The following is a 12,938-nucleotide window of genomic DNA, read 5'->3' as shown; positions in this document are numbered from 1 at the left end:
TGGTTTGGTTTCAATAACCAAAGAATTTGGGTTCAAAAATTTGGTTTAGTTTTCATTTGACCCCTCACCAAAACCGAATTAAGCTTAAGGTTTTCCATTGTACTTGGTTCATTTTAATTTGGTTTCAATAATCAAATGGTTCAAAAATTCGACTTGGTTTTCAAATGATCCCCACCAAACCGATCTAAGCTTAATGTTCTGCGTTATAGAGTTATCAAGGAAATAAAAAAGCTAACTTTTTTCTTCAGTGCTAAAATTGATATTTTTTCGAGAGTTTTTTTAGCAATGGTCGGTGACTCATTAACGAGAATGGGTGAATTTAAAGTTTCTTTTCAAGGAGGGCATGAAATGTTTGAATTAGGGTTTTTTTGAAAAAGGATCTTTATTTGGATAGTTGTAGTAGAGAAGAAGTGCACATGATGTTAATTAGACAATGAGGATAATAAAAAAACACATGGTGAATATGCTTAAATGTGGTAGAGAATTGGAGATGATACTAATGAGATACCTTAAAAATAATGAATATGTCGTGTGGTGATCATCGTTGAATGACATTTTTAAGTGTAACAATGGACCACGTAGCTTGCACAAGCACTTGGCATAAAGAGTGCCTTTATTCTGGGGCAGGTTATTTTCGACAATATAATGGTGTCATACGAGGTGATGCATTATTTAAAAAGAAAAAGACACGGGAAATACAGATATATGTCGCTTAAGCTCGACATGAGCATGATATACAATAGAATAGGGCGGGGTTGTTATCTCAGGGCAATCATGGATGAAATAGGCTTTAATTCGTAGTGTGGATTGAGTTGGTAATGAGGTGTGTGGAGTCAATGACATACAACGTTAGTCATGAAAGGTATGAGATGGAGACGATTCTACCTGGACGTGGGCTCCGACAAAGAGACCAACCGCCTCCGTATATGTTCATTATATGTGCGGGGGGTTTATCATCCATCATTCAAAAATACGAGGCTAATAATTGGATTCGTGGACTCAGTGTGTGTCGTAAAGCCCCGAATATTACTCATATGTTGTTCGCGAATGACAATTATGTGTATTATAAAGCATCTACAAGGGAAGTAGGGAGGACTATTGAGCTGTTAGGTAAGTTCGAAGGGGCTTCAGGGCAGGAAGTGAATTTATAGTAGTCTACTGTGTGTTTCAGTTCTAATACGATAGGATACAAATGAGAGAAAATATGTGGTATTCGTTAAATGGGTGAGGCTACCGCACATAACACTTATCTTGGCTTTCCTAACATTCTCGGTAGAAATAAATCGTATGTTCTGGGTTTCTTAGAGAAAGAGTTCGAAAACGCATCCAGGGCCGGGATGGTACGAATATTTCAAGGGGGAATGATATTCTAGTGAAAATGGTGGTACATGATCTCCTTACTTTTGTAATGAATGTGTTCTTGTTACATTTTGGTATTATTTAGGATATGGAAAAGTTGATGAATAGGTTTCGGTGGCAGTCCACAACCAATCAGCACAGAGGGATCCATTGGATGGAGTGGGAAAAATTAATATTTCACAAATATGAAGATGGTATGGGCTTTAAGGACATGCGTGATTACAACTTGAGCATGTTAGAAAAGCAAGAGTGTCGTCTCCTGACTAATCATTCTAGCTTGGCTATCCGGGTTTATAAGGCTAGATAATCTCCAAATTGTGACTTGTTGAATGCTCCTCTCGGTAACAACCCAAGCTTCATGTGGGGGAGCATTTGAGCGGCGAAGAATCTACTTAAATATGAAGGTGGAATGTTGGTGCAGGAAGGAGCATCGATATCCTTAACCAACCTTGGCCGGTGGATGAGAGTAATCCCTGTGTTACGAGTACATTGTAGGTTCTGGAGGATAATAAAGTGGACTCCCTGATGCAAGTTAATAATAGAGCATGGGATGAAGAGTGGTGACAAACTTATTCAATAATCGAGATAGACAGTGTATTTTGCAGGTGTCGTTGAACCCGACTTGGGACGAGGATCAGTTGTATTGAAATGAGGAGATGTGTGGGACGTATTCAGTACGATCCGCATATAAATTATTACAGGTACCAGAAGGTTCGTTGTAATTACACCGTTCTGGACTGTGGAGTAAATTCTAAAAAATAAAAGTTCCACCCAAAGTGGTTAATGTCAGTTGGAGGATCAATACAGGTAGTCTCCCAACATTGTCTCAGCTGTATACACACAATGTGCCAGTCTAGACTACGTGTCCAGTTTGCAATTTTTGGGAAAAAGGTATTGTTCATGCACGAGTATCGTGTGGATTTGCAGCGTCTTGTTGGCAGAAGGCCTTAGGTACCACCCCTTGGTGAATTTATCGACTTTAGGGACTGGTTTGACATGCTTTGCTGGGCAGCATGGAACGCTCACAACGAGTTGTTATGGCAGCAGAAAAGAGCTCGAGTCGATAACATAGTTAATTCAGCCAAAAATTACTTTGTGCAATGGAAAAATGCCCAAATGATTAGTACTATTGCTCTGTTACCGTGTGACAATGATAGGAACGGAGTGAAACGTTGGGTTAAGCCACATGAGAAGATAATCAAAGTATCGGTTGATGCAACAACATTTTCGGAACATGGAACGTTTGGAATTGGTCTAGTTGCTAGGAACTCGTCTTGAGAGCTAATTCATGCTCCGGATATTTTGGGGTACAATCCCTGCAGATTTTACTGAGGCTATAGCTATAAATGAAGCATCAAGCTGGTGTAAGTTACAAGGTAACAGGGCAATGGAAATCAAGTGTGACTTGGTGGTTGTGCAGGAGATCAAAAACAGTATTCCAATGGTGTCACCAGTTAATAGACCATTTAGAATCATCGAGGAGTGTCATGAACTTCTCCTTAATGTAAACAACGTTAATTTGTTTTTTGTAAAACAATCAGATAATATAATTGCCCATAACTTAGCTTGGACGTCATATTTTTTTCGGATCCAACCTTTTGACGGGAGGAATGTTTATGTGCAAAGAATTATATTTCGTATGATTTGATTATAAATTGAAATCTCTGCCATAGTCAGAAAAAAAATACGCCGACAACTGGACACTTGTACAATAAAAAAATGTTTTTTTGATAATTTAAATACCTTCATATAATTAAGAAAATTTATGTACACAAAAAAGGAAAGGAAAGGAACACGAGCCGTCCGATTATGACGACACACATTACATACATACATATATATATAGAGAATTAATCAGGAGCCAACGTGGGTTGGGGGGGACAGCCAGCCAACCCACAACAATGAAACATTGCGGGAGGAAGCAATGTTTCAATGCGGGTCTTGACTTCCGTAATGAAACATTGCGGGATGTCGCCATGCACAGGAAATATTGCGCACTCTGCAATGTTTCATTGTTGGGTAGGCTCCCAGTTTTTAATGTCCAAATTGCCCCTCTCTTTAGCTTATTCTAATATTTAACTTATTTATATAAGTATAAAAATAATATTAATGTTCAACGGTAATTAAAATTTTAAAATATGTTAACATTAAATATAAGTAGTAGTAATATTTTAAAATATTATCAATTTTAATAATAAATTTATCAATTTTATTTTTTTCTGTACTTTTTCAACAGTCAAACTTATTTTTTGTGCAAAACTTATTTTATGTGCCAATATTAATAAGAATTGACTGGTCAACAGAGCAGAAGCTTGACCGACACACCGCAATGAAACAATGCGGCAGTTTTAACACCCCGCAATGCTTCATTGCGGCAATTTCAACAATCAAATGAAATTTTTTCACCAAAATTTTTTCTGTGCTAAATTTAATTTTGTGAATTTTAAAATTCAGATTTTCACCTATAAATAGTCCTGCCTCATCTCATTTTTTTTCAACATTTTCTTCTCTATTTTAATTCTACATTTTCTCTTCAACATTATCTTCTCTAATTTCCGAAAAATGGTTTTCTACTATGATTATGACAATAATAAGGTAATTATCGATGGTGTGGCTTATGACGGGCCCGAAGGAGAAGAAGACATGACAATAGCTCTCCGCCGTATTCAAATGGCGCTTGAGCGCAAGAAAAAAAAGAAAATGAAGCTAAAGCGAAGGCGGAAAAGTTGAAGAAAAAGAAAGACGTCGATAAGGGTGATAAAGGCGGTTCTTCCAACACCGTTAAAGTTTGATCATTCTCGTCGACATAAAATGTTATTATGTATTTTTTTTGAAAAAATATTTGAATGTACTCCATTTATGTTTGAATGAAATAAATTATTTAATGTTTTATTTTTCTTGTACTTGTCCAATTTATTTTATCAATTTTAAATTTTAATAAACAAATATAATGCTAAAATTTGAAAATGTGAAAAACTAAAAAAATGCAAATTTATCGAATTTTTGTTATCTATAAAAAATATAAAAATGGACACTTTACCTGGATTCTTTCGAAATAGAAAAGGACACGCATGCTTCTAATTTCTCATGTCCACTAATAATCTCTCAATATCTAATTCTTTGTTTAGAGAATTGCATGAGATAATTGATCCGACGTTGATATTATTATTCGGAAACAAACAAGTGGGAACTTGACACAAAACTAATTCTCAATTATATATACACTACCATTTTTAGCCTAATTAGCTGGTGTGCTATGTCAATATGTAAAAATTCTTTTTTAAAAAAATGTTAATTTCTCAAATTTTATCTTAATATATATATATATATATTAAATTTCCGTAAACATTTTTTAGTTTTAAGAATAAAATTAAATAAAGTCCGGGAATCACGTTAACACTTAACACCACCATTAAAATAAGTTATAATATCATGAATAATTCCCCCAAAAAAAGGATTTTTTGAAAAATACTCAAGTATAAAAATATTTTACAAAATTACTGTCATTTTTTTAAAAAAAATTAACAAAAAATTTATTTTATTTTCAAAAATAATATTTTATTTACAAAAATATTATTTTCCAATTTTTACTTTTTGCAAAAATACGGTTTTTGGAACTCGAATCAACTAGATGCAACATTTAACGAGTTTCTACAATTCAATGCAACCTCAATTGCAAAAAAGAAAAAAAATCGATTCAACTAGTTGCATATCTGCTTGATTTTGGTTAATTCCGTATTTTTACAAAAAAATTCATAAGATAATAAAATTGTAAAGTACTTAGAAAAATTAGTATTTTTAAAAATTTCTCTTCAAATTACGCTTAATATTAACACCTCGAAATGATGGAAAGTAAAGTTGATCCTGATCGTCAAAATTTGTATTTTATAACTTACATGTCAAGAAATATCATTTGACATAACTATTATGCAAAATTTTCACAAAACTATGTAAAATAGTTGCATATTATAATTAAGTTACTCTTATAAACATTTATATTTTCAAAATAACATTTAACATATTAAATGAAATATAATAAGTCTAGAAACTATTTTTTATAATTTTTTTTTGATTAATTTTCTAATTTTAAAGAAAATAACAAAAATAAACAACTCAACCGCAATGTTTCATTGCGGTGGACACTTCCCCCCACAATCAAACATTGTTGGGGTACGTTGTAAAGTTTTTTTTAAACTGCAAATATTTACAGTTGTTGGCTTAGGGGTTTGTACAGTGCCGCAATGTTTCATTGCGATGGCCGCAATGAAACATTGCGACCGTGCATTTAATGCACACACCTACCTTAAAATGTCTGTATTTTTGAAACATTGTTGTTTTTACTGCTTCTTAACATTCTGCTCAAATTTATTCTTCTGAAAAAAAAGGTTAGTATTCAATATCCATAGTTTCTTATTTATTTGATTATTCAAGTTCATCTAGTGATCATAACGATTTTAATTATGTTACCCCCCACACAAAAAAGAGGGTTTATCGTAAAATCTTTAATGATGATGAAGTAATAGATGTTGATAGTATTGAAGATAAAGTTAATGATCCGGGGAAGCGAAAAACGCATAGTGATGATGATGTTGGTTTCGGTTGGAAGAATCACGATGTTCACGGTGATTCTGATGATAGTAATGATTCTTTTAATGGCGATGATGATGATAAAATTAATGATGAAAATTTTATTGGAAATATGAATGATGTAGTTCCTTGTGTTGGTATGATGTTTGATTCGTTGGATGAAGCAGAAAGTTTTTATCGAGGTTATGGTCGAAGTATAGGGTTCGAGATAATTATTCGAAGTAGTCATAAGCATTCAAGAAATGGTGGTATATCGTCACGTTTGTATATATGTCGAAAGGGTGGAAGATTGGGCCCAAAATCCTTGAAAGTTGAAGATAGGGCTAAAGGGAAACGACCTCGAGATGTTATTCCTCGAACTTGTTGTCGTGCTCGTATGTGTGTTACCCACAAAGTAAGCTCAAACAAATGGGAAGTAACCAAGGTCAACCTAGAGCACAATCATGCTATGGTTACATCGGATAAGGTAAATTTCATGCAAAAATCACGCAACATAGATCCGTTTACCCGATCTTTGATTGAGTTATTCAACAAATCGGGTATCGAGACCCCGAAAGTGATGAATTTACTTAGTGAGACGTGTGGTGGTATTGAAAAAATTGGTTTTTCTGCTCAAGATGTACGAAATGTAATACGTGACATTCGAAGACGGGTTTTGGATTCCGGTGATGCGGAGTGTGGATTGGTTTTGTTACGAGACTTGCAAAAACAAAGTGATGGCAATTTTTTCTACCGAGTGGATGTGGATGAGGAGAATCGGGTTAGGGGTTTGGTGTGGGTTGATCCTCGTTCGCTTAACGCGTACAAGAATTTTGGAGATGTGGTGACTTTCGACTCGACATATCGGACTAATAGGTATGACATGCCTTTTATTGCAATTACGGGAGTGAATCACCACTACCAAAATATTTTGTTTGGATTTGCACTTATAAGGGACGAGAAAGAGACTACTTATAGATGGGTTTTGAAGACTTGGTTGGAAGCGGTCGATAACAAGCCACCTATTATCATTATTACGGATGAAGACATCGCTTTAAGTAATGACATTTTCGAGGTTATGCCTAACACCAACCATACCTATTGTACGTGGCATATTAGTAGCAAGTTTCCCGAGAAACTATCTACTTTGTATACTCAATACTCGGAGTTCAAGACGGATTTTAATGCATGTATCTACAAGTCATTGTCACCAACGGAATTTGAAGGTAGGTGGGAGGACTTGAAAGAGAAATATGATCTTGAAAATCACAATTGGCTAAATGATATGTATGCAATTAGACGACATTGGGTTTTTGCTTTCACGAAACAACATTTTGCCGCCGGTATGACTACCACCTCAAGGAGCGAGTCTATGAATTCATTTTTTGATGAGTATGTGAAAGCGTCGACCGGTTTGAAAGAATTCATTGAGAATTCACAAAAAGCTTTGGAGTCACAATATTTACGGGAGGTTCAAGCCAATTTTGACACCGAGTACAAGGAAAGGAGACTATTCTCTAACTCGTCAATGGAGATACATGCCTTCAAGATATAAACAAAAGAGATGTTTAAGCGATTTCAAAAAGAGCTTCAAAAAAGTCAATCTTTTGTTGTGAAAAGCATGAAAGGTTGTGGAGATTATCTTTCAAAGATGTATTTGGTAGAAAAGTCCACCTTGCCGGAGATTAATAGAAGGAATTTTTTCTTGAAGGTTTCCATCGACGGGAGTTATTCTTGTACATGTAAAAAATTTGAACATTCCGGGATGATTTGTAGACACATGATCCGTTACCTTAACAAGAAACAAAAGACGATGATACCGCCAGATCTTGTAACAATGAGGTGGACAATAAACGGAAATAAAGTTGCGGGACCTCTACCGTGTACCCCTCGGATGCTTGGTAATGTTGTAGAATCTCAAACGGCAAGATATAGTGGATTGTGTAAAGCTTTCCAAGGTTTGTCCGTTGTTGGTAGTTGCTCCGTTCCGCGGTACAATTACTTGATGAGCGTGATCAAGAGAGAAAAGGAGTATGTGATTAAGTCTTTTCTGGGAGAAGAGAGAGAAAAAATAAATAAATGAGGACTATGAAAGTGATGATGAAGAAGATGATCCGTTATTAGATCCCCCAAGGTCACAAACAAAAGGACGTCCAAAAGCGGGTAGATTCAAAAGTGGTATCGAGACGTCAAGTTCAAATAAACAATTTCGAAAGTGCAGTTTTTGTGGGGCGAGGGAAGAAGGCCATGATAGAAGAAATTGTCCCTCGAGATTATTAGGAAAAAAGGAAAAAATGATTGTAATTTCTTATCATGTACTTTGAAATATTAATGAATTTTAATTAAATATTTTCAATGTTGTTAATGTTAGTACTTGTTGTCATTATTACTAATCCCAAAAAAAGAAGTGACTCCAAAAAAAAAATTTGAAAAAAAGTTATTTTTGAAGATTTTTTTTTTCAAAATTAGGCAGAAAGTTTTCTGTAAAACAGAAAAAGTATTATATAAAAATTAAATCATTTGCAAGTGCAGTGACCAATCTGCAAAATTATGCAAAACCTAGTTTACCCCCGCAATGAAACATTGCGGGGGTGGCGGATCCCAGCCTTCCGTTTACAGCTTTAACGGTCCTGATTTGGTGATTGTAAAGGGACCCTATCCAACTATGGTTGTGGATATGGTCCCATATATATATACTAGCCTATAACTCGTGCGATGCACGAATTGCTTTTAACGTTTGAATAATTTTTAATATTATACTTTGTCTTGAAATGAATAATATATTAATATAGATTTTCAATAGTTGAAAAATAAATTGAAGAACATGATAAGTTATAATATTATATGTTTTAAGATAATTTGAGACTTGACTGAAAATAAATAATATATAATATAATATGTTGTTCACGGGACTCGAAACTTGAACCTGTAGAAATTGTTAAAAATAAAGAATATAAAAGTTTAAATATGATACGATGTTGACGGGATTCGAACCCTGAACCTATGAGAGCAGTTTAAATATTATTATAATATTATTTTATTATTACATCCAACGGTTCTCATTTATCTGTCGTTGGATCTGACGGTTGTTATTTACCGTACCAAACAACTATACTGAACAACCAACCAACTCCCAAATAGAGAGTGTTGTGATTATAAAAGTATACTAATTATGAATAAAGTTCAGTGTAAACCAGGTTTCAAACCAGGTTTAAATTAAAGACCTGAAAACCAACAATTTAAACCCTTGGATCAATTTTAATGCAAGGGATGATATTTCATAATCTTTTTGAAAAAGTTGAATACCAACCCGACACGTTCAATCAACCACCTTCCATACAAAAACAAATAAAGTAAAAAAAAAATAATTCGCACGAGACAATTTATTTCATTTTAAAGGTTTATGTATTATTGTTTGCTAAGACAGTTATAGCATCTTAAATATAATTATTATTTAATTATAATTTTGTAATAATTTTATTAAACACTTAACTGTATAATAAAACATAATTAAAATGTTACAAAATGATATAATTTTAATATAAATTCTTTTCTTTTTTGTCAAATCTTTGTTAACTTTTTATCTAATTTTTTTTCCGTACAAATGAATGTAAAAATGTTAAAAAAGTAAATAAAAAGATGTTTTAGATTTTTTTCTAAACCAATTTTTTGTTATAACCAGGGGTCCCAAACTTTGAACTTTCAAAAATTATAAATTACTTCATTTAATTTATTATTTGTCATTTTATATTTGAATATAAATCTATAGCAATAATATTTTATGTTCCTGAAATTATTTATTTGAAATACATTAATAAATGCATAATTTGGATGGACATATTAAAATCAATAAAATAGTTCAATTCATCTACTTTATTAGATTTTTTGCAACACATGACCTAGATGATCATGCAGTATGTGATGTAATTATAAAATACTTTTTTTTGCCATGCCACGTGGTTATGTATTATTCTAAATCTCTTCTATATATAAAGGAGAACAAGAGTATAATTTCATGAGATTAAAAAATCTTATTAAAAAGACTAAATTACCCTTATTTTTAATATTTATATAAAAAATGTGTTTTGTGGGAATCGAACTCAAGTTATTTCATTCAACTATACAACCTCTTACCACTACACCATATTGTCACATGTGCTTTTTATCATACACATAATATGTAACTGTGCTAAATGAATATTTTATTTAACTTTAAACATATTTACTTGAATTCCGAAAAAAAAGATAGTTAGTTGAATATTTGTACAGTTAATTTTAAAAAATTGAATTTCAGATATAAAATTAGGCATAGTACATAAATGGATTATTATCTTATTTATTAATTATTTTTTAGTTTGAAAATATATCTCATATATTTTTTAACATATTTTTTATTATAAAAAGTAATTAAAATGTACATTTATAATTTTTAAAAAAATATTAAAAATAGAATCGCTTATATATAAATAATCTATATTGGTATTACATATTTAGATAAGTTCGGATTATAATGAGTTAAGGCATTTTAGAAATTCGCCCATTGTTCAAAAAATACTAGAAATTTGACTACATAACCCGGCCGAAAAACATCGTCACATTCTACGTTTAGTAAATTTAAATTACAAGTTCGGCGAAAATATCTTACCAATAATGTGAATTTTTTTTATATCTTATGTTAATATAAATTAATGTGTTTGAGGTCTTTATATGATCAAGTTAATTGATTATTTATATTAAAATTACTAACTTCAATGATAACACATTATTATTTTTGGGATTTATCCCAATTTTAAGAATATTTGAAATTTGAAATGAGATCTCACTAGATTTCTTAAAACTGCGATAATATATTAAATCGATTTATTTTTCATTTTTCACTTTAAAAAAACTAACTTTTTAAAAAGAATTCTTTTAGATCAGCAATATTCATTGATCAAGATAATATTGTACAAATATTTTGAATTATTTTAGTATTTTGAATTATTCAAATAAAATTTATATTTATACTATATTGTAGCATTTGATTGAATACATTTTATATTATTTAAGGGAAAAAAACATATATTGTTCAATAATTTGAAAGAATTAACCAGTTCAACTGATATTTATAAAACTTTATCCAACTAAAATTTTTTAACTTTAGAAGAATAGTATAAAATATCATCAAATTATTATATGAAGAAATATTAGAGTCGTAATGAAAGAAACTAAAAAACGGTTTAAATAATGATATAAATATAATTTTTCTTTCGAATTCTTGAAAAAAATCATGAATATCAATAATAAGTATTAAAAATATATAATTCATTTTTATGTTACAGCCATGATTGATACCCGACTGCATAAAAAATAGATATGGATTGTTTGTCAGTGATAATGTGAATACCATATATAAATTATAGCAATTTATTTATTACATAATTTTAATTTTTGAATAATTATAAATGCATGTTATTTAAGTAATCAATTATCTCACTTGATGTTAATAATGATTATACATGTATATAAATCAAATTTTTAGCATATAATTAATTGAAACCATCATAATTTACCAAGAGATGTAACATACAACAATTTACATGCTAACACACACATACATATAACTTAATCTTATTTTGTTAACAGTATTGTAAATAAAAAACTAACATTTTCCCGTACATACATACGTTGAATTTCAAAAACTAATATTTTCATTAAAATCAACTTTAATATTAACAATAATGTAATTTTACATTATTGTATATTATGATTGCAAGTCATTCTGACTTCAGTTATGCATTTTTTATCTTTTTAAATTGAGTAAGTTAATTGTAAGTTAGTAGTGAACTCAGTAATAATATAGAGTAGTGCATATAGTTTATTTAAATAAAATTCAAGATTTTTTTTTTATCGTAGATAACCCGGAGCCGCTACCCTTGGGTGAGCACTGGGTAAACCTTACGGGCTCACGCAATAACATGCAAATCACGTGAACCAAGGTAAACCGTATTTAAGCGACATGCTCTGACTCAGGATGCATAATCATAAATTCTCCTCTCGTGGGATTCGAATTGGTCAACTCTGTATTCAACATATATGTTAATTTGTAGTTTTTTATTTGTAAACATACCAACGACATTTTACAGATTAAGTTTAATCGTTTTGTTTTAAACATACACTTAGTACCCTGTTTATATTCATTCATTAAATATAAAATAACGGGTAAGAAAAATATAATATAATAATAGTTGAGGGGATATTCACTCCTAAAAGTGAATAAACATTCGAAGCTCCTAATGTTATAGAGGGGGACATGGAGTTTGTTGGAGAGAAATTTTATCTCAATTTCTTCAAAATTTGACTCAAGAGCATATATAAGGATATTGTTGGAGTTCCTCTACAAACATTATAATTGCATTATAATTGCATGATGTATAAAAAAAACTCTAGAAAATGACCCGTATCTCGATTATGTTAGTTTGTTGTTCATGATGATACATATTCTGCATAGTTTTTCTTTCCTGCATTTTATTTAAAATATACAACGTCTTGTCCTACACTTTGTTTTGTATATTACATCATATATTCATTGTCCTGCACTCATTAATTTATTTAATTCATGTAATGTAATGTAGAACACTGTATTTTCATTAGTATTTGTAAGGTTAATGAAAAATAAAAATAGATCGTTCCACTCCACAGACATGAAAATAAAATTAGGTTTAATAATGGAGTCGAACATATTTACATGATGCAGTAAAGTTCAAAATATATCATGAAGTACGTACATGATAAATAAAAAATAGTTCTGCATTTTGAATTTGTATACTGTCCACACAGATGAGTGCACGATTGTTTAGATTAAAAGATTAAGAATTTCATTATAGAAAATAATAGGTAACTCTTTGTTTTAATCTAAATGCAGGACAGGGCCTTAATACATAACTAAACTTGTTTTAATCTAAACCGTAGGATATAATCTAATTTGATGGTTATAAGATGGGTCTCCAGGGTCTCTAACGTAGATGGTCTCC

General features: G+C 31.3%; 1 protein-coding gene across 1 annotated transcript; it reads left to right on the top strand.

The window, feature by feature from the left end:
• Positions 1-3,260: 3,260 nt before the first annotated feature.
• On the top strand, positions 3,261-7,480 carry LOC141673206 (protein FAR1-RELATED SEQUENCE 5-like). The gene is made up of 3 exons (XM_074479939.1): positions 3,261-3,378; positions 5,570-5,669; positions 5,791-7,480. The coding sequence occupies exons 1-3, from the start codon at positions 3,261-3,263 to the stop codon at positions 7,478-7,480; spliced, it is 1,908 nt and encodes a 635-aa protein (XP_074336040.1).
• The last annotated feature ends 5,458 nt before the right edge of the window (positions 7,481-12,938 follow it).

Source organism: Apium graveolens, chromosome 7, assembly GCF_009905375.1.
Source record: "Apium graveolens cultivar Ventura chromosome 7, ASM990537v1, whole genome shotgun sequence".
NCBI lineage: Eukaryota > Viridiplantae > Streptophyta > Magnoliopsida > Apiales > Apiaceae > Apium > Apium graveolens.
The sequence above is the reverse complement of the archived record's forward strand: the minus strand, read 5'-3'. Positions and strand labels throughout refer to the sequence as shown.

What these genes read in the sequence shown, in the direction of transcription:
- LOC141673206 (XM_074479939.1), top strand. Translation starts at nt 3,261, where the DNA reads ATGAAACATTGCGGGAGGAAGCAATGTTTCAATGCGGGTCTTGACTTC. An exon ending in CTGCAATGTTTCATTGTTGG is followed by an intron (nt 3,379 to 5,569) that starts GTAGGCTCCCAG and finishes AAATATTTACAG; the next exon opens with TTGTTGGCTTAGGGGTTTGT. An exon ending in GCACACACCTACCTTAAAAT is followed by an intron (nt 5,670 to 5,790) that starts GTCTGTATTTTT and finishes TGATTATTCAAG; the next exon opens with TTCATCTAGTGATCATAACG.